We start from the raw sequence: 19,003 nt of genomic DNA, 5'->3' as shown, positions 1-19,003 counted from the left end.
TCCCATCCCGATCTCACCTCTTATAACCCATTTGCTAAATAAATCCTCAGTGAAGGGTTGGTATCAAATGAGACGGAAAGAATCATATTTTAGGATGCAAAATTTTACTTTTGGTAGTGGTCTCTATCCTATTTGCCTGAGTTATAATGTTTTAATATGGGGTGTATATGAGAGTATGGACTAATACCTTGTCAATCCGCAAAGGAAAAGTCTATACATACTAAGGCCCTCTTTGTTTAGGCTTATAAACCAACTTATAAGTCGAAAAGTCTAAGTCTAAACAAACAAGCAACTTTTCTGTTTGGCTTTTTTAAAAGCCATAAGCCACTCTAACACTATTAAGCCAAAAGCTAGGTTGGAGAAGTTTTTTTGACTTATGTGAGGTAAATGTATGACTCAACCACTAAACTTAGGACATTAAATTCACCGGCTTATAAATCATATAAGCCAATAAGCTGACTTAAAAGTCTAGGCCAATAAGCCTAAGCCCAAACAAAGAGGGCCTAAATTGTGTCATACCAAACTCTTACAAACACTACATCTTACGTCGTGACTCGTGAGTACATCTAGATTGTCTATAGCTTTTATCTACTTAAATCAAACAGCTAAGGTTATTGTTTATAAGAGTTTTGTAGAGAGAGAGAGAATCTATTATATATATGCCATTGAGTTTGTCGTAAGTCCCCGTAAAAAAAAATTGAGTTTGTCGTAAGTCTACGATTTGCCACTGACTTTGTTACATTCTACAATATGCCATCGACTTTTGCTTAACTTCTACGATTTACCATCGTTGTTCGGTTAGCCTCCGTTATACAATTTTGTCTAAATGACCAAAATACCACAAGGACAAAAACTTCCAAAATTTGGATTTTTTTTCCAAAATATCATATTGTAAACATCCAAAATTTGGCAAAAACTTAAAATATGATATTTCAAAAATTTTGTTCAAATTTTGAAAGTTTCTATCCTAGGGGTATTTTGGTCATTTGGATAAGATTGTATAATACTAACAGAGGCTAACCAGATAGCGATGGTAAATCGTAAAAGTTAAGCAAAAGTCGATAGCATAATGTAGAACGTGACAAGTCAGTGGTAAATTGTAGACATGTGATAAACCTAGGGCCATATAATGAATTCTCTCGTGTTGAGGCTTGTATATGTAGCAATGCTCATAAGCAAAATTATAAAAATATACTTCCTCCGTCCCACAAATGATCTTGTTAGACGGTATGCACTCTTGTGCAACTTTTTGCGTTTATGTTAGACATATAACCATATATGTGGCATGTGACTTTGGAGGTGCACACTAAAGAACATGTACACACAAAATACGTCTCAAGTGCCCTGTTAGAACATTCTCAAACAATGTTTATCATCTTGTCTAGTACTAGTTTCTATAGCCTATAGCATGGCTTGTGTTCCTTTTGTCCTTTTGATGTTCCTCCCCTCGTTACTCCATCAAGAGAATTGAAGCGTGTTCACCATATGTCACACAAGGTCAGTAGCCCACCATTCAAAATTCAAACCCACAGCTGTGTATACAACCAAAATTCAAACCAATCACCTTCAAACCACCAAGGTGGGAAAAAAAGAAGAAGAAAATAAATCCGCGGGCTCCCCTCCTATCATCCGCAACCGCAAGGCCGCTCCTGCGATTAAAGGCTAGCGATCCATCCACCCATCCGTCCGTCCATCTGTCTCATTATCCATCCATCCATCCCCATCCAAACCGCGCCCACCTCCGCTCGAATTCAAAAAAAACCCGCACACCATAAAAACCCCACCCCACCCCACACAGCACGCCTCCGCACCCGTCTCCATTTCAAATCCACGCAAAGCTTCCCTCCGCCCCGCTCCCCCCCCAAACCCTAGCTCCAAGATCCCTCCCCCTTCGCGGGCGCGCCGCCGCGGCCTCCCGGATGGACCCCGCGGGGCTGCGTGTGGCCTCGGATCCCGCCGGATCGGGCGCGTCGTCCCCGCCGCCGCCGACGACGACGACCACGAAGGTGGGGTGGGGGGGCGGGGGGGTGGTCTTGAATGTTGGTGTCGTTGGTTCTTGGTTTTGGATTTGGGGAGCCTGGATTTGACGTTGTGGTGTGTGTTCTTGCAGGAATTGGGTCGGGCGGTGGCTGCGGAGGCGTCGTGCGGGTCGCGGGCGGCGGTCGGATTGGGAGGTGGGGGGTTCTCGGCGCTTCTTGATTTTCTTTTCTTGCCGTCTTGGTTCCTGATCTGTGCTGGTTGGATGATTCTTGGCGAGGGGGTGATCTGGAAATGCTAGTTTTTTACTTTCTCGGGTGGTAGTTGTTCTTGAACTCTTTGTATGCAGTAGTACTTCATTCGCTGCCAGCACAGAATTTCGACATGTGACGGTAGATTATGGTGCTTCTCTACAGATCTAAGCGTATGAGTAGATCGACTTTTCGATTAGCCTTTCTTGTAGCTGTAATTAAGAATTCTTGTTTGCTTCTGTTGAGGAGCGAATTGACATAACAAACTCAGCATATTTCTGTACCGCTACCAACATAAGATTACTCCTGGATGTGTAGAATGTGCAAATGATAAATTCAGGATGAAACTGCTGTTGACAATTGATTTCTGTGCCATGCAAAGTTAATAATTCGTGAGTGTTACTCTTTTCTATTGCCATAAACCAATGTTTTGAAAAGCGGTATGCGGTTTCGTGCGGTCACCCCACCTTGTAGAACTTATGCGGCTTAAGCGGTACAAGGTTGGGTCACTCGTTCCTTGTATGCATCCTTGTACAGGGCCTTGTACACTTTTTTTTTAAAACACGGCTATAAACCCATGCATTCCTGATTCCTATTATGTACTGTACACATCCTTAGCCTCAATTCACACCACTGAATTCCTATTATGTACTGTACACTGTCCAAGGCATGATTTATCCTAATTGACCGTGTTACTGGTTACTTCCCTTAATCTTTGCACTGCTAATGCTTACTAATTATTCTATATCATGTAGATATGAGAGTGGGGATTTCAGATTCGTCAGATCGAGCAAAATCTTGTCTACATCCATGTGACAAGAAAGATACACCTCAAGTTACTGCTGAAGTTGCAACAAGAAGTGAAGATGGAGAGCCCTCATTGCTTGAGACTGGTTCATTTCTTCAGCCAGAGGCTGCCTGCCTCACCTTGGGCCGTTCTTCTGATGCAGCAGAGGTGAACAATTTGTGTGATAAAGAAAACATCAGGACAGACTTGCAACCTAAGCCTGATGTAAGACATGTAGAGAACAGAATGAATGGTGCACCTCTTGGATTGGATCTTAATATAGTAGATTCTTCCAATGCTGCAGAACTTAATCCCTTCTTTCCTTACAAGAAGTTGGGGCAGACGAAAGTTAGTGATCCGTCAGAGTGTGGTAGCACAACTGGGGCTGTAGGAGAGAGTGAGTCACACAGGAAGTGGAGAGAAATGAAGCAGAATGGGTTCCTTTCTTCATCTCAAGGAACTGCAGTGGGTCCTAGGCCGCGCGGTCGACCCATCAAAAGGAAAAGAGACGATGAATCCAAAAGGAACACTTTTGCTCAGAAGGAACAGACAAACAAGTTCATGAAGGTTGCTGCTCCGAGTGGCCTATTATCTGGGCTAAACCCTGGAATCATTAACCATGTGAGAAACAGCAAGCAAGTTTACTCCATAATAAAGGCTATGGTGCACTCTGAGAATCTTGAGAAAGAGAACCAGGCAGTTCATGCTAGTCAAACAGGCGAAAGAGGGAGAGAATTTAGTGAGAAGGCTCAGGACCAGAGATATGGGGGTAATATGATGAATTGCCACTTCTTGATGAAAGGTAGCAACATGCCGTTTCACCAAGGGTTGCCTACTGCTTCACAATTCCTTCCAGAGGACGGTGATGATCTGAAACTGCAACTCTCATCAGCAGTCACTATGGCTTCAGACAGGACCTGCAGTACATCAGCCGATGATTTTGCATCTAATCATGATTACATGACTGTGTTATCAGTAAAAGGTATACTTGATCTCTTATTTCGTCAATCATACACTCTCACCAGAACTGCATTGTTCACTGTTTGTAGAATTATCTATACCTGACAGTTGCCTTGCCTTTATGATGATCAGCGGCCAATGTTGCTTCTCAGTGGTTGGAGCTACTACAGCAGGACATCAGAGGGCGCCTTGCTGGTACTAATTCTTGACTTTGAAACTTAATTCAAAGCTGTAACCCATACATTCTGCTTAATATGCTTTCTTTATTCTTGAAGCTTTGAAGCGCAGCAAGAAGAGAGTCAGGAATGCCCTTCAGACTGAACTGCCCTACCTAATATCAACAGAATTTTCATATAACCAAGAGAACGAACCATCCGTTGTACATTCTTCTGATGGTGGATCTACTGGAAAAACAGTTCCAGAAGCGCATGTGGCACGATGGCGGTCTCTTTTTCTTCAGATGGACAGAACACTTCAGGAGGAGGGGATGCATCTGGTGAGTTTTTTTCATAATAGTGTTCATTATAGGTGCACAAAACTAGCATATTCTCGCAATATCGCCTTTTATGACAAAAGCATATGTGCATGCGCAATTGCACATCCATTCTGGTAAGCAGTGTTCCACTACTGACACCGTGCTAAATTACTGTTGCAGGAGAATCGGTTGAAGGAAGTGCAAGAAATGCAAATGAATTGTGAGAAAGGGCTCAGATACATGGCTTGCGAGGCTCCATTAGTAGGACCAATGGCTGAATTATGGTTAGCTCATCATCACCTCTCAACGTATTCGATTCGATCCACCCTTTTCTGTTAGATGAGACTTAGTTGAACTAAGTACTCAAATATATAGCAACTAAATGTCTTACTCCCTCCGTCCCAAAATATAAGTAGTTTCCAAGTCATTTCACTTTACGCGTGATATCTTACTGAAATACTACTACTACTACGATGTCTTTCAGGAAACTGAAGAACTCGGAGACTCCTGAGAGCGAGTGGGCAGTGCAAGCTGCTGCCGCTTCCATCTACTCGACTTGCAACCTGGTCATGAGAACCGAGAATGTTTCTTGCTTCTGATCTCTTCTCACAACTGGAATTAGTTTCTTGCTTCTTCTTTTTTCTTTTCTTTTTCATTTTACTGATCTTTACCTCAGTCAGCGTTGTGTGTTAGGTTATGTTTTTTTTTTCTCTCTTTATCTATAGCCTGGCAATGATCTCATGTTGAGTAAATCTGCAGTGGTTTGTGCTGCACTGCTTCATGTAACGTGAAATACTCTGTAACGTCTGCTGTTTCCAACTTACAATTTCACAGCCGCGTGAAATAACAAATTTATTCCTGTATATTCATCCTGTTTCAAAATGTTTGGAGAGGAGTAAGCTTGAACTAAAATAGTCTATTAGTACGTGATTAATTAAATATTAGCTATTTTTTTAAAAAATAAATTAATTTGATTATTTTAAGCAATTTGTGTATATAATTTTTTTAAAAAATATACCGTTTAATAGTTTGAAAAACGTGCGTGCGGAAAACTGAGTTTAGTTCCAAACTTCTTTTTTCAAACTTCCAACTTTTTTATCACATTAAAACATTTTTATACACATAAACTTTAAACTTTTCCGTCACATCATTTCAATTTTAACCAAACTTTCAATTTTGGCGTGAAACACACCCTTTAAGTGCAAATTTCAGGAAAAAAAAAGGTACGGAGTATATAAGCAAACCGCTATAGAGCAAGTGGAAATACGGACACAGAAGAAAATGTAACATGGCCGGGCCCACCAGTCAGTGTGAGTGGACTGGGCCGTTGACCAGACGTGTACCCCACCCGGCCCGGGCCGGTTTAAACCCTCTCCGCCGCCGTCGCCCCGCGGCCGCCACCTTCCCATGTCCACCTCCCCCACCGCCGCCAACCACCTCCTCGCCCTCCTCCGCCGCAACGCCGCCTCCCCCGCCGTCGCGCTCCGCCTCTTCCTCCACCTCACCTCCGCCGCGTCCCCGCCGCCGCCGCACTCCACCTCCTTCCTCGCCCGCATCCTCGCCGCCGCCCACGACGCCGCCCCCCTCCTCCCGAGCCTCCTCCGCCACCTCCTCTCCCTCCCGGACCCCGCGCCGCACCTCCTCGCGCTCCTCTCCTCCTCCTCATCGCCGCTGCGCCTCCCTCTCGGGTTCTCCCTCTCCGCGTTCCGCTCCCTCCGCGCGCTCCCCTCCGCGCCGCCGCCGCCCACCCCCGTCTACAACCGCCTGCTGCTCGCCGCGCTCCAGGAGGCCCGATTCGACCTCGTCGAGTCGCTCTACAAGGATCTCCTCTTGTCCGGCGCCGCCCCGGACGTCTTCACGCGCAACATCCTGCTCCAGGCGCTCTGTGCCGCTGGCCGGATGGAGCTCGCCCGCAGGGTGTTCGACGCAATGCCGGAAAGGAACGAGTTCAGCTTCGGGATCCTGGCGCGTGGGTACTGCCGTGCGGGGAGGAGTATGGACGTGCTTGGGGTGCTCGATTCAATGCCAACGATGAATTTGGTGGTATGCAACACGGTAGTCGCGGGGTTCTGCCGTGAGGGCCAGGTGGATGAGGCTGAGAGGCTAGTTGAGCGCATGAGAGATGAGGGTCTTGCTCCAAATGTGGTCACATTCAATGCGAGGATCTCTGCACTCTGCAAAGCTGGGCGGGTGCTAGATGCATATAGGATATTCAACGACATGCAGGAAAAATGGGAGAGAGGTCTGCCGAGGCCTGACCAGGTGACGTTTGACGTGATGCTGAGTGGGTTCTGTGAGGCTGGTATGGTGGATGAAGCAAGAGTCCTGGTGGATATTATGAGGTGCGGTGGTTTCTTGAGGCGGGTTGAGAGTTACAATCGTTGGTTGTCAGGACTGGTGAGGAATGGAATGGTTGGGGAAGCACAGGAGCTGCTGAGGGAGATGGCGCATGAGGGTGTCCAACCTAATAGCTACACCTACAATATTATTGTGGATGGGTTGTGCAAGGAGGGCAAAGCGTTTGATGTGAGGAAAGTGGAGGATTTTGTGAAGAGTGGTGTCATGACACCAGATGTTGTGACCTATACTAGTTTGCTCCACGCTTATTGCTCAGAGGGAAATGCTGCTGCAGCCAATAGGATTCTTGATGAGATGGCACAGAAGGGGTGTGCCCCGAATTCATTTACTTACAATGTTCTGCTGCAAAGTTTGTGGAAAGCTGGTAGGATTACAGAGGCAGAACGATTGTTAGAGAGGATGAGTGAGAAAGGATACAGCTTGGATACAGCGAGCTGCAATATCATTATTAATGGACTATGTAGAAACAACAAATTGGATATGGCCATGGACATTGTCGATGGCATGTGGAACGAAGGTAGTTTGGCTCTTGGCAGATTAGGTTATTCATTCCTAAGTTTACTTACTGATTCTTCCAGCAGCAAAAGATGTCTTCCTGACCGAATCACTTATTCTACACTGGTGAGTGCATTGTGCAAAGAGGGCAGGTTTGATGAAGCAAAGAAGAAATTGCTTGAGATGATAGGCAAAGATATCTCTCCTGATTCGGTTCTATATGATACCTTTATTCATGGGTATTGCAAGCATGGGAAGACTTCTCTGGCTGTTAAGGTCCTGAGGGACATGGAAAAGAAAGGTTGCAAGCCAAGCACAAGGACATACAACTTGTTGATATGGGGATTTCGTGAAAAACACAATTCAGATGAAATCCTTAAATTGATTAGTGAAATGAAGGGGAAGGGGATTTGTCCCAATGTCATGACCTATAATAGCTTGATAAAGTCATTTTGTGAACGGGGAATGGTGAACAAGGCCATGCCTCTTTTAGATGAAATGTTACAGAATGAAATTGTTCCTAATATAACTTCTTTTGAGTTGTTGATTAAGGCTTTCTGCAAAACTTCAGATTTCTCTGCAGCTCAGAGAGTATTTGATGCTTCTCTGAGTACATGTGGTCAGAAGGAAGTGCTCTATAGTTTAATGTGCACCCAGTTATCTACTTATGGTAGATGGTTGGAAGCCATGAATATTCTAGAAACAGTGCTTGAATTAAGGATCTCTATCCATAGATTCCCATATAAGCAGATTATTGAGGGACTCTGCAAAGTTGATGAGGTGGATCATGGACATAGGTTACTCAAGCTGTTAATGGTTAAAGGATATTCATTTGATCCAGCAGCATTCATGCCAGTGATTGATGCATTGAGTGAAAGGGGAAAGAAACAACATGTTGATATGCTCTCACAAAAAATGATGGAAATGGCAGAGCGTGATAATGGTCTTGCAGCTCCTTCTGGCGAATTTAAGCCTAGAAGTCAGAAGCATGGACAGGACAAGCATGCTGAAAGTGATTGGCATGCTCTTTTGCACAGGTATTGTGATGACAAATTTAGTTCTGATGTGTTTGTGACATTTTCTTTAGTCTATTTTCTTGTGCAAGTTTTTGCATTGGTTAGACTAGCAACAAAGCATTATAACTGATTTAGTATATAAAGCATATGTACTCAGAACCTAGAAATGAAATTTATCCTGTCTAGAAAAATAGGTCTGCACTTTCTACCTTTGTGTGTCGAACTTGAGCTGCAACGGATTGATTTTGTTGCTGATTCAACAGAGATGACAGTGCTCGCACAGTCATGAAAATCACCAAGAGAGTGAAGACAGGATGGGGTCAAAGAGGCAACGTTTATGAGAATAAGCAGCAGCAGAATGATGACATTTATGTACTAGAAAACACTGGCTGAGTAAGTTTCTCTTTACCCTAGATTACATGCAGACAGTAGAAGCTTATGAATGATAAGAAGTTTTAAAACTTGCTTGTAACTAGCTAATACAACTTGAAAGCACATATGTTGTAAGCTTCAATATGGATGGTTCACATATAAGTAGATCGCAACATATGAAAGGTGAGTATAATAAGGCAACAAATTTCATTTCATCTTTATTGATAACTCATAACCACTCTTTGGTTGAATGTTGTACTCTCTATTCATCGAAAGATCCACTGATATGTTAACACATGCGCTAGATTACCTGTCTGAGGTTCATACTGTCCAAGCACTTCTTTTGTTCTACAACCCACTAAATATCATGTATGTTGGCACTTTAAGATCATCGTTACATGACAGCACTAATATATAGTAGATTTTTGCATATAATAGGATTTTTTTTTGTTTTGCTGTGCAGTGTTGCTATTTTAGGCTACCTTTCAGAAAGAGTTATGATTAAAGCAATTATGTCAAGAAAGACATGTCAAAGGATCTAACCCTATATCTGGTAAGTTTTGCAATTAAGTACATGAGCAGCATGTGTTTGCCACACTATTGTTGCGCTCATCATCTCACATGTTCAGTGCATTGTGCTGTTATATTTACTCTTCTTTGGAGTTTGGACTAACAGTATAATAGTTATGATTGGCAAATGAATGATAATTCTTTATATAAATTATGTCGAATTCATACAATCCAGCATAAGAAAAAACAAATCTACCTTTAAACTGGGCATTCAGATGTCGGTGTACTACAATGAATTGCAGCTTTTGAAACTATAAACAACAATGTTCAGTTATATTGTGGGGTTTTTAATACTCTATTCTAAACTTTCAGATTCCCTGTGAATGGGTGTTAAGCTATACATAGGTTAGTTTTACTGGTTTGGGCCCAAATGCAATCGATCGATTTTAAAGCTCTATACTATTCTGAGACGTTCGAAACTATGTTTGCAACAATATATATGCAATACAGCTTGATTCATACAACTTAATGTAAGTTTTTCTGAGTGCTGAACTAATCGTTCTTGCTTATTTTTGTATAGGGATTCGATGTGAACTGAAGCGACAGTTGATGATGAATGTTGTGCACAGCTGCACATCCCATTGATTTGTGCTAGATTGGGACCTTCATCTGCGCCGCCTCTGGGGAAACCCAACGTTGGTACATTCGATTATTTGCACAGTGTCATACTTTGTCTAAATCATAGTTCGATATCAATTTTGGCCAGCTTCATTGGCAACTGTTGCACTTGGGCAAGTCTGTTGTGTGCAAATGAGTATACATTGTTTATTTGCTCTTATTCTGCCACCATTTTGAACTTCTGCTTTTCCCAGCACGCAGGATAATAGAGTGATCATCCAAATGTAGGGCTGAAGGGTTGTACATGATGAGGCACCAAATAGATGAATTTATTGGAAGCCTAAGCTCAGGTAGGGATAAAGTTCCACTTTGTTGCTCTTCTCTCTAGAGAATGTTCCTCTCGTCTCTAGAGCATTGACTTGAAAATTTGATAAACTTAGATCATGTCCCAATGTCCTAATACCTTTCCATGCACAGTTTATTGTTCTTTCAGTGAACACATTGACCATCTCGATAAACTGCAAGACATTGAGCTTATCTTCTGCTGTCAAAAGACAGAGTGACATCAAAATGGAGTAACGGTAGACCCAGCTACCAGTGAATTCGGTTCAGTATATTTCCGGCGGTAGGTGGTTCAACCATCTGGCAATCTGCTTCACACAGTACTTGGAATTTAGTAGCAGTGAAACCATTGCATTCCATTTTGTTTTTGTTACCTATGTAAGAATCATGATTCATGACGAATCAATTTGCACGTCTCTTGTCTTTGCATAAGTTGGGAATGGGTGTCTGTTGGCATACTGTACAAGTTGTCAGTTTCTTCATACATCTGTATGCAACGGATTCATGTACCTCTATGCAACTAATTCTGTTCACATGATCTGTGCAAATTACTTCAAACGTGCCTTGCGTTTTCATATTCTCGTGGTTTTAAGTTGGGAGCATCTTCCTTCTGGGATTATGGTTCTGCTTGATCATAGAGTGTGATGAAATGTTCTAACCTCTACAGAAGCAATAGCCTTAGGTTATTCAACTTGTGCTCCTGTCCAAGAGATATACTCTAGTTGGGTTACTAGATGCTGCTGGTTCACGTGAACCCAGCTACTGATTCGTGGGCCCTATGCCACACGTCTAGCTTTGCCATAGACTTGGTCCACCGGAATTGTTTCACTGCCGGTGTGGACCCGAGGACCCAGCTGTACATACACGTAACAATCTTCTTCTTTAGCCCCCAAAACCCCACGCAAAAAAGAAAAAAAAAAACAAAACCCTCACGACACGAGCAAGGTGGTATCCGCCATGGAGACGTTGGCATCTCACCGGAGAGGCCCCTGCGTACTCTCCTCCCCCGACGCCGACTTCCTCACCGGCGGCTCCGTCACCGATGTGTCGACAGTATGCTCGTGGACAGTAATTTTTGTTAGTAGGGTTTTTTTATCTAGCCTTTATATCCAACTATATATGCAGCCTTTTTAAATTAGGAACTTAGCCCTTAAATAACCCAATCTAAAATTCGCTCTTATGAAAATTTGAACTTAAGATATTGGGGTGCTACTCATATCACTGCAACCACTAGTAGAAATTTAACCATGGCTCAGAGTTTAGCAGGAGCGGGGGTGTGCAAGGTTTCACCGTGATGAGGCTCTCCCGGTAAGCTGCATTCCACGGATTGCTTCTGCTACGATGAGAGCAGCTGAGCATCCTCTTCTCCTTGCCCCATCTGCAGGACAAGGTGACAAGCAGTAGACCCGCGTCGTCCAAGATAGCTCTACCAAGCCCCCGAGGCTTCAACTCCTTGGAATAATATCCCGCCGGCAGCTCCACCCGGAGGCGCCGCACCCACCTCTCGCCGCCGCCGCCGTCGCTGGCCCACACGTCCAGGTACGGCTCCGCCGGCATCGCCGCCACGGCGAGCGTGCCGTCCATGCATGTCCAGCAGCGGGCCTTCGTCGGCATGCTCCACCGGCGGCGGCGCGACCGCCCGGAACCTCTCCGACACCGTGTCGAACGCCATTATCCGGCTCCGATCGTCGACCTCACGGCGGCCCCAGTACACGCTCTCGCCGACCGTCTTGCCGACGGTCACGGCGGAGAAGGAGCAAGTCCTGCGTTGCTGGTCGGGGACGGGGCCGAGCCGCCGCGCCTCGCCGGAGCCGGTGGAGAGGATGTAGTTGGTGCCCTTCCGGTAGCACAGCACGCGGTACTCGCCGGACGGCCGGTGGAAGTAGAAGGCGGAAGAGTGGAGCCGGAGGTCGTTCCGGTCGACGACGACGCCGCCCGTGCTCACCGGCGGCAGATTGACGAGCTGCCGTGTCGCCGGGTTGCAGATGAGCATGGTCTCGGCGTTCACCCGCTCGAACAGCAGGAGCCCGTCGCAGGATCCACGGAGGCACAGGCGCACGTTGCGCCGCAGAAATCGCCGGCACTCCGTGTCGTCCCGTCGTAGACGGTTGGGACGGCGGTGACCGGGGCGGAGGTGACCAAGAATTCGTCGTCGCGCAGCGACTCGTCGTTGGGCCCCGTGTAGCCGAGGAGCTGCAGCGGCCGGCGGCGGGAGTGGGCGGCGACGAAGTAGTCGGCGGTGGTGATGCGGCGCCAGCTCCGGCAGACGGCGCGGCACCGGAGGACGCTCTTCGCCGGCAACCGCAAGAGGATCTCAGCCACCACGTCGTCGTTCATCGCGGCCGCGCCTAATTGGGTTGCGGTCGGGGTCGCAATATGCTGCACCTGCACACATATGTGTAGTACTCCACGAGTCCGCGTACGTAACCAACACGTCTGACGCTTGTTAAACAATTATTATCATTAGTGGGCTAGGCTTCTTTTATTTTATTGGCTGGGCTCGCTTCATTATGTAGAGTGGGCTGGGCTTCTTTTATTTTATTGGCTGGGCTCGTTTCATTATGTAGTGGGCTGAGCTTCTTTTATTTTATTGGCTGGGCTCGCTTCTTTTATTTTATTGGCTGGGCTCGTTTCATTAGGTAGAGTGGACTGGGCTTCTTTTATTTTATTGGCTGGGCTCGTTTCATTAGGTAGTGGGCTGGGCTTGTTTTATCATGTAGAGTGGGCTGGGCTTCTCTTATTAAAGCTCGGCCTGACTTCAAACTCCTCCGCCTGGACCTTCGCGACCGAAATGGCCGCCGTTGCCGGCGACGACGCCTCTACCTCTTCCGCCCAGAGCTCTCCGCCGCCGACCTCCGCCTCGACGACTCGCTCCTCCTCCTCTCCTTCTCGCTCGCCGGGGAACCCGTCCCCCACAGGGTCCCCGTCCCGAGGGTGCTCGTCGACCCCGCCGCCCCTCCCGAGCGCCGCGCCGCGGGGGACCATGTCGAGGTCCGCCTCGCGCTCGTCGTCCCCGTCGTCGCCGCAGCCCCCCGGCGAGGAGCCGCCCGCGCCTCTCTCCCTCGGCGATGGTGAGCTACTCGTGTGTTTTACTGTCCTGTGAAATTATTAGGTAGTAGGGGTTTATGAGCTTTCTGGTTGATTCGTGGTCAATAATTTGATCACTGCTAGTCACTCCAAATCGTCCTGTGCCTCTGGGATTTTAGTACTACTGAAAACCTAAGTCGATTTGCAATTTAAATTTTAAAATGCAATTTCCAATTTTAATTTAAAATTTTAATAGCATTTTAAATTCCCCGTTCCCAAGTCTAGTTCCCACTTCCCGTCATTGTTCTTCTGTCCACTGCCATAAATCCACAGTTCTTGACTTCCACATTCGACCAAATGAAGCCATGGCCAACAATATAAATTTTCGCACGCCTGCGTATCAACTCGTTAGCAAGCTAACCATTCGGTGCATGGAGGGGCACCTCATCCTCCATGAGGTGGTGGTCACATCACACTCTTCTCTGCTAGTTCCAATTTGGTGAGTAGAATATGGATTCCAATGGAGAGTAGGTTTGAGGTTTTTTAAGTACAATCTGACTGTACGCTTATTGTCCTTTCATCTGTTGCTGTGCCTATTTTTTAAGTCTTATCATCTGAATAGCTACAATAGAATACAGAGATGTGGACTGCACCAGGTCTGAGCTGCTTAAGGTTGCCTTCACCGAAAAATGGCTGCCCGAAAGGCTCCAAAATAATCGGAAAGCAACAGCCAAGCAAAGGTACATCGGCGGCATTAATGTTCTTAACAATTTATCAAATGTATTTTATTGTATCTTAGGTAGAGACGTTGGTGTTTCCTAAGCCTAGGTGTTTAGCTGTAAAGGAACATATCAAACTTTGTATAAGGGCCAAAAAATATCTAGGAGCGAAGACCCATACGACCCATGTGGCTGTGTATGGGAGATAAGGAAATCCCTTCTAATTTAAAAAATCCTATTGGGTAGATCCTCAGGTTTGACGGATGACAACATCGATGGTCATGCTGAATTTACGTCTAGGTGTTTGGGTAATGCAGCTTTGAATTCTTATGCGTAGTAGTCAGCTTGTAATTATGATTGTGTTATGCTGCAGTTAGCCTTGGGCCCCTCATGCCACTGGGCATTTGTTTGCCCAAGTTTACCAGAATTTGTGATGATTTATTTGTCCGATGAAAAATATTTGCATCTCATTTAGTTGTAGCAGTGGACTAAACAACTTATAGTGAGGCGGGGGCTGTTGAAATGTGACTAAAAGTGCTATTTTTCAGCAGCTTAAACATTCTAGATTGAGGTGGTTAATACTGAAAATAAAGTGATTAGAATTTCCATTTTAATATTGCAGACTCAGTTGTTACTGCAATCAACAAGAGTAGCAGATCTGAAAGGCATCTAATAAGCGAGGAATCAACAGGAACCATCATGATAGCTAGTCACTCTGCTCTTGTACTGTACTTGAAGTTTTGGTTTCTGTATGGGACAGTCGTCAACTGGTCTCTGGGTCTATAAAATACAAAGGATGTATGTGGCTCTTAACTAGAGCAAGACATACTTTTTCATATCTTCCAGACAAGGTGCATTAGCAACATAGAATATGGAAGGGACTGGTGAGATGAGAGAGGTTGGACGAGAAACTCTCCATGGAGGTGTGGTGCAGAGTGTTAGTGAGACTGATGAGTACAAAGAAAAGACTATTGACAGTGAAAAAGATGGGCAGTTTCGGGTGCAGGTAAGCGACTACATTTTGCGCATTCATGGAGTTCTAATGCCACAATAAGCTAGTGCTTGTTTCAATCCTATGCTTACTTTTTGCTGGGTGGAACAGCCAAGATGGAGGAAATTCTTGGCTCATGTTGGGCCTGGAGCTCTGGTGGCCATTGGCTTCCTAGATCCTAGCAACTGTAAGCTCCTATCTTTTGCCTAGAGCTTCATATTGTTTTGATACGCTCATTAAGAAAAAAAGAAAAAGAAGAGGTTGAGGTGGTATAGCTTTTTTCTGAAACATGATTTGACAGTGGAAACTGACATGCAAGCTGGAGCTGACTTCAAGTATGAGGTACACTGCATAGTTCTTGCCTCTTCGTCTTGGATCTGAACTACTTTTACGAACTAATTAACCATGTGTCATAGATTTTTGCCTGCGCATGGAAAGGGTGAATGTAACCAAGGTTAATCAAATAAAGACCTGGTGAAAGGCTCCCAATCTTGGAATAAATGATTGAAAGACTATCTTGGAACCATTTATTAGTTGGAAAATTGCCTGGTTTGGCCTTTGAAAATTGTTAACTATTACAAAGAACCTACTTAATATAAGCGTCAGGAAAACACTTATTTGGGCATCAAATCTGAACAAAACAGACTCTTAAACATTTTAGAGGTATTCCTGGATGTTTTGACTTGAAATATCTTTAAAATTCCAAATATAAATAATATTTTGAGATTTTCTTGCACTGATTTCATAGCTGAACAAGAAGAATTCTAAACCTTCCACTGAGGGTGTGGCCTTTACAGAATAGTGAAATATGTTTCCTTAAAGGCCTAAATAATCAAAGTTTAAACTTAAGTCTATCCTAAGGACTGTACCAAAAGGACTCCCCGTTAACTAGCATAAGCAACAATGTCTTATTTGAAGAAAGAAAATTGGATTATTTTGGGGAGTACACATATAAGAACGTTGGAATATCAATCATTGACTTGAGATGACTCTATCATGACATGAACCTTATATATATGATATAATAGTAGCAGTAGTACACGAAATCAAACAAAGTCTCCCATGCCTAGTAAATGGTGGTCAATAATTTGTTTCTTTCCTAATATTTAAAGAAGACAAATTCAATCAAGAAACAGAAAAGTAGGAGAAAAACAAAATTAACTATTTCGTTTTTCCTGCCTCCTCTTTATATAAAATGCTTCTTCTGGTAACATCAATTTACATTTTACAATGAACAGCTTCTGTGGGTCATCTTAGTTGGGATGGTCTTTGCACTTCTGATCCAAACATTAGCTGCCAACCTTGGAGTGAAAACAGGTATATTTCACTTAACCATTAACCTTGCTCTTTGCATGCTAATCATGCATCATCACCTTATCATCTTATGTTGTCCATGCTTTTGTTGAGTTCTGTACAGGAAGGCACCTTGCTGAACTGTGCAGGGAAGAGTACCCGCGCTATGTCAACATTTTCTTATGGATCATTGCGGAGTTGGCGGTGATTTCTGATGACATTCCTGAAGGTTGATCGATGTTTTATTTATTTATTTATTTATTTCTGTGCTAGATTTAGCATGAGTAACACGTTCTTTTGTTAGTGCAGTGTTGGGCACAGCTTTTGCGTTCAACATATTGCTTAAGATTCCAGTGTGGGCTGGAGTTATTCTCACAGTGTTCAGCACCCTCTTGCTTCTTGGAGTACAGAGATTTGGGGTGCGCAAAGAATTTCTCAGACTTATATGATTGTCAGATGAATTACACTGAGAATGGGCTACTGACGAATTGACCTTACCATATGACATGTCCACCAGGCTCGGAAGCTGGAGTTCATCATAGCAGCATTCATGTTCACTATGGCAGCTTGCTTCTTCGGAGAGCTAAGCTATTTGAGGCCGTCTGCAGGAGAGGTGGTCAAGGGCATGTTTGTCCCTTCTCTCCAAGGGAAAGGCGCTGCTGCCAATGCGATCGCACTCTTTGGCGCTATCATCACACCGTAAGAAACCCAATCAGTTATCAGGGCTTTGGTGATCGTAGCTACTTTTTACTTGATCCATGGTACAAGTTCATGAGATGAGGAGTTTTCATAACATGCATGCAGATACAACTTGTTCTTGCACTCTGCTCTGGTCCTGTCAAGGAAGACCCCACGATCAGACAAAAGCATCAGAGTAGGTTGCATTGATAATAGATGATGTAATGATCAGCTATGGTTTGTTGTTGAGTGGCTAATGGTTTGACCCTATCTTGTTTCCGATAGGCTGCTTGCAGATACTTCCTTATTGAGTGTAGTCTTGCATTCATCGTGGCTTTCCTCATAAATGTTTCAGTCGTTGTTGTTGCTGGATCCATTTGCAATGCGAATAATCTTTCTCCAGCTGATGCCAACACATGTGGTGACCTAACTCTGCAATCCACACCTCTTTTACTCAGGGTAAGAACTGTTCGAATGTTCATTTCCGGATAAAAGATAGTACTTTCAGAAGCATCTTATAGACATCTTGTTCTGTAATATGGAAGAAATTACAGACCAGAGCTCACTGAGGATCATGTCAGACATTCTGAATTCAAGCCTTATTTTGATTATCTCTTACTTTCAGAATGTTTTGGGGAGATCAAGCTCGGTGGTGTATGCTGTTGCGCTGCTAGCTTCTGGGCAAAGCACCACTATCAGTTGCACGTTCGCTGGGCAGGTCATCATGCAGGTAATTCAGTTCCGTAGTGCTCACCCTTGATAGTAAACCTGGAGCAGGGTTTGTCAAGTTTACACTATTGATCGAGGTGTTATCAAGTTTGTACAAACTATTTGATACCTTGCATATCATTTGTCCACTCTTGAGTATTATCTATTTCAGTAAATATAGCCAACTTTTGTTATGATAATTATCCAGGGGTTTCTGGACATGAAGATGAAGAATTGGGTAAGGAACCTCATCACCCGAGTCATCGCCATAGCTCCTAGCCTCATCGTCTCCATTGTCAGTGGTCCCTCAGGCGCCGGCAAGCTAATCATCCTGTCATCAGTAAGACTCATCAACCTGTTTTCAGCTTTATTTTTCCAATTGAACATTCTGTAGGAATTCGCTTTGCTCCTCCAAAAGCAACAATATCCTGAATTCTTGATTTGGATACAGATGATCCTGTCATTTGAGCTGCCGTTCGCTCTCATCCCTCTACTCAAGTTCTGCAACAGCAGCAAGAAAGTTGGACCCCTCAAGGAATCCATCTATGTAAGCTTCCTTAAACCATTTCTCCAACCAAAAAACATTCACATTCACCCACCCACACAAACACAAACACGAAAACCGATTAATTCGCCATGCTAGATACATAAATTGGCAAATGATCCAATAATTTTTGCAGACGGTGGTGATCGCGTGGATCCTGAGCTTCGCGCTCATCGTCGTCAACACCTACTTCCTAGTGTGGACATACGTGGACTGGCTCGTCCACAACAACCTCCCCAAGTATGCCAATGGCCTCATCTCCGTGGTGGTGTTCGCGCTCATGGCCGCCTACCTGGTCGCCGTCGTCTACCTGACGTTCAGGAAGGACACGGTGGCGACGTACGTGCCGGTGCCGGAGCGGGCGCAGGCGCAGGCGGAGGCCGGCGGGACGCCGGTGGTGGACGCCTCCGCCGCCGACGAGGACCAGCCGGCTCCGTACAGGAAGGACCTTGCCGATGCTTCCATGTAGCCTTGATAAATTATTGCTTGCTGAGTAGTGCATTAGTTACTCCTCGTCGTCAGTGTATAACTAGATGTGTTCTCTGGATGATATATCGATAAATGATATAATGTGATTCGTCATTGATTTTTTGTTCTTCTTCTTGTTGTTGTTTCTAAGCAGCTTAGCTGTAAATTAAGTTTGAGAAAAAAAAGTATGCACTACTACTTCTTCCGTCCCAAATTATTTTGATCAGTAATTCTTTAATGTTATGTTTTCCTAACGAATATGAAATTAGCTTCACATGAAAGTACTTTAAAATATAAATCTAATAATATAACATGCATACTACTTAGCATATGTATTTCAAATCGGGAGGACGAAGATTTTATAGCTTGGCATCCAGACTTGCATGGTAGATTCTCAGTCAGGAGTGCTTATTA

The 19,003-nt window shown here is 44.5% G+C and overlaps 3 protein-coding genes and 1 pseudogene across 9 annotated transcripts; 3 read left to right on the top strand and 1 right to left on the bottom strand.

Moving 5' to 3' along the window:
- The first annotated feature begins 1,804 nt into the window (after positions 1-1,804).
- LOC127761270 (uncharacterized) lies at positions 1,805-5,340 on the top strand. Its single transcript, XM_052285540.1, has 7 exons — positions 1,805-2,006; positions 2,111-2,174; positions 2,984-3,997; positions 4,108-4,170; positions 4,251-4,471; positions 4,631-4,734; positions 4,935-5,340. The coding sequence occupies exons 1-7, from the start codon at positions 1,920-1,922 to the stop codon at positions 5,047-5,049; spliced, it is 1,668 nt and encodes a 555-aa protein (XP_052141500.1). The 5' UTR covers positions 1,805-1,919; the 3' UTR covers positions 5,050-5,340.
- Positions 5,341-5,847: 507 nt separating this feature from the next.
- Positions 5,848-11,019, top strand: LOC127764528 (pentatricopeptide repeat-containing protein At2g17140). Of its 7 annotated transcripts, none has more exons than XR_008015897.1 (6): positions 5,848-8,340; positions 8,583-8,712; positions 9,155-9,244; positions 9,782-9,896; positions 10,108-10,169; positions 10,297-11,019. XR_008015897.1 is itself a non-coding variant. In XM_052289416.1 (3 exons), exons 1-2 carry the CDS (start codon positions 5,858-5,860, stop codon positions 8,710-8,712), a joined length of 2,613 nt encoding a protein of 870 aa, XP_052145376.1. In that variant the 5' UTR covers positions 5,848-5,857; the 3' UTR covers positions 8,997-9,147. The 7 variants fall into 7 exon arrangements, 1 of the variants encoding a protein (XP_052145376.1); XR_008015896.1 differs by having other exon boundaries at positions 9,782-9,900; XR_008015895.1 differs by having other exon boundaries at positions 10,081-10,169; positions 10,297-11,018.
- A 372-nt stretch (positions 11,020-11,391) lies between these two features.
- LOC127761476 (F-box protein At5g65850-like) lies at positions 11,392-12,498 on the bottom strand (annotated as a pseudogene).
- Positions 12,499-13,830: 1,332 nt separating this feature from the next.
- Positions 13,831-18,700, top strand: LOC127763568 (metal transporter NRAT1). Its single transcript, XM_052288305.1, has 14 exons — positions 13,831-13,928; positions 14,530-14,913; positions 15,010-15,085; positions 15,200-15,240; positions 16,137-16,215; positions 16,316-16,420; positions 16,501-16,610; positions 16,709-16,890; positions 16,996-17,065; positions 17,155-17,328; positions 17,495-17,599; positions 17,786-17,917; positions 18,029-18,124; positions 18,258-18,700. The coding sequence occupies exons 2-14, from the start codon at positions 14,779-14,781 to the stop codon at positions 18,588-18,590; spliced, it is 1,638 nt and encodes a 545-aa protein (XP_052144265.1). The 5' UTR covers positions 13,831-13,928; positions 14,530-14,778; the 3' UTR covers positions 18,591-18,700.
- Positions 18,701-19,003: the final 303 nt, after the last annotated feature.

This window comes from Oryza glaberrima, chromosome 2 (genome assembly GCF_000147395.1).
Source record: "Oryza glaberrima chromosome 2, OglaRS2, whole genome shotgun sequence".
NCBI lineage: Eukaryota > Viridiplantae > Streptophyta > Magnoliopsida > Poales > Poaceae > Oryza > Oryza glaberrima.
This window is presented reverse-complemented; position numbering and strand designations above follow the sequence as displayed.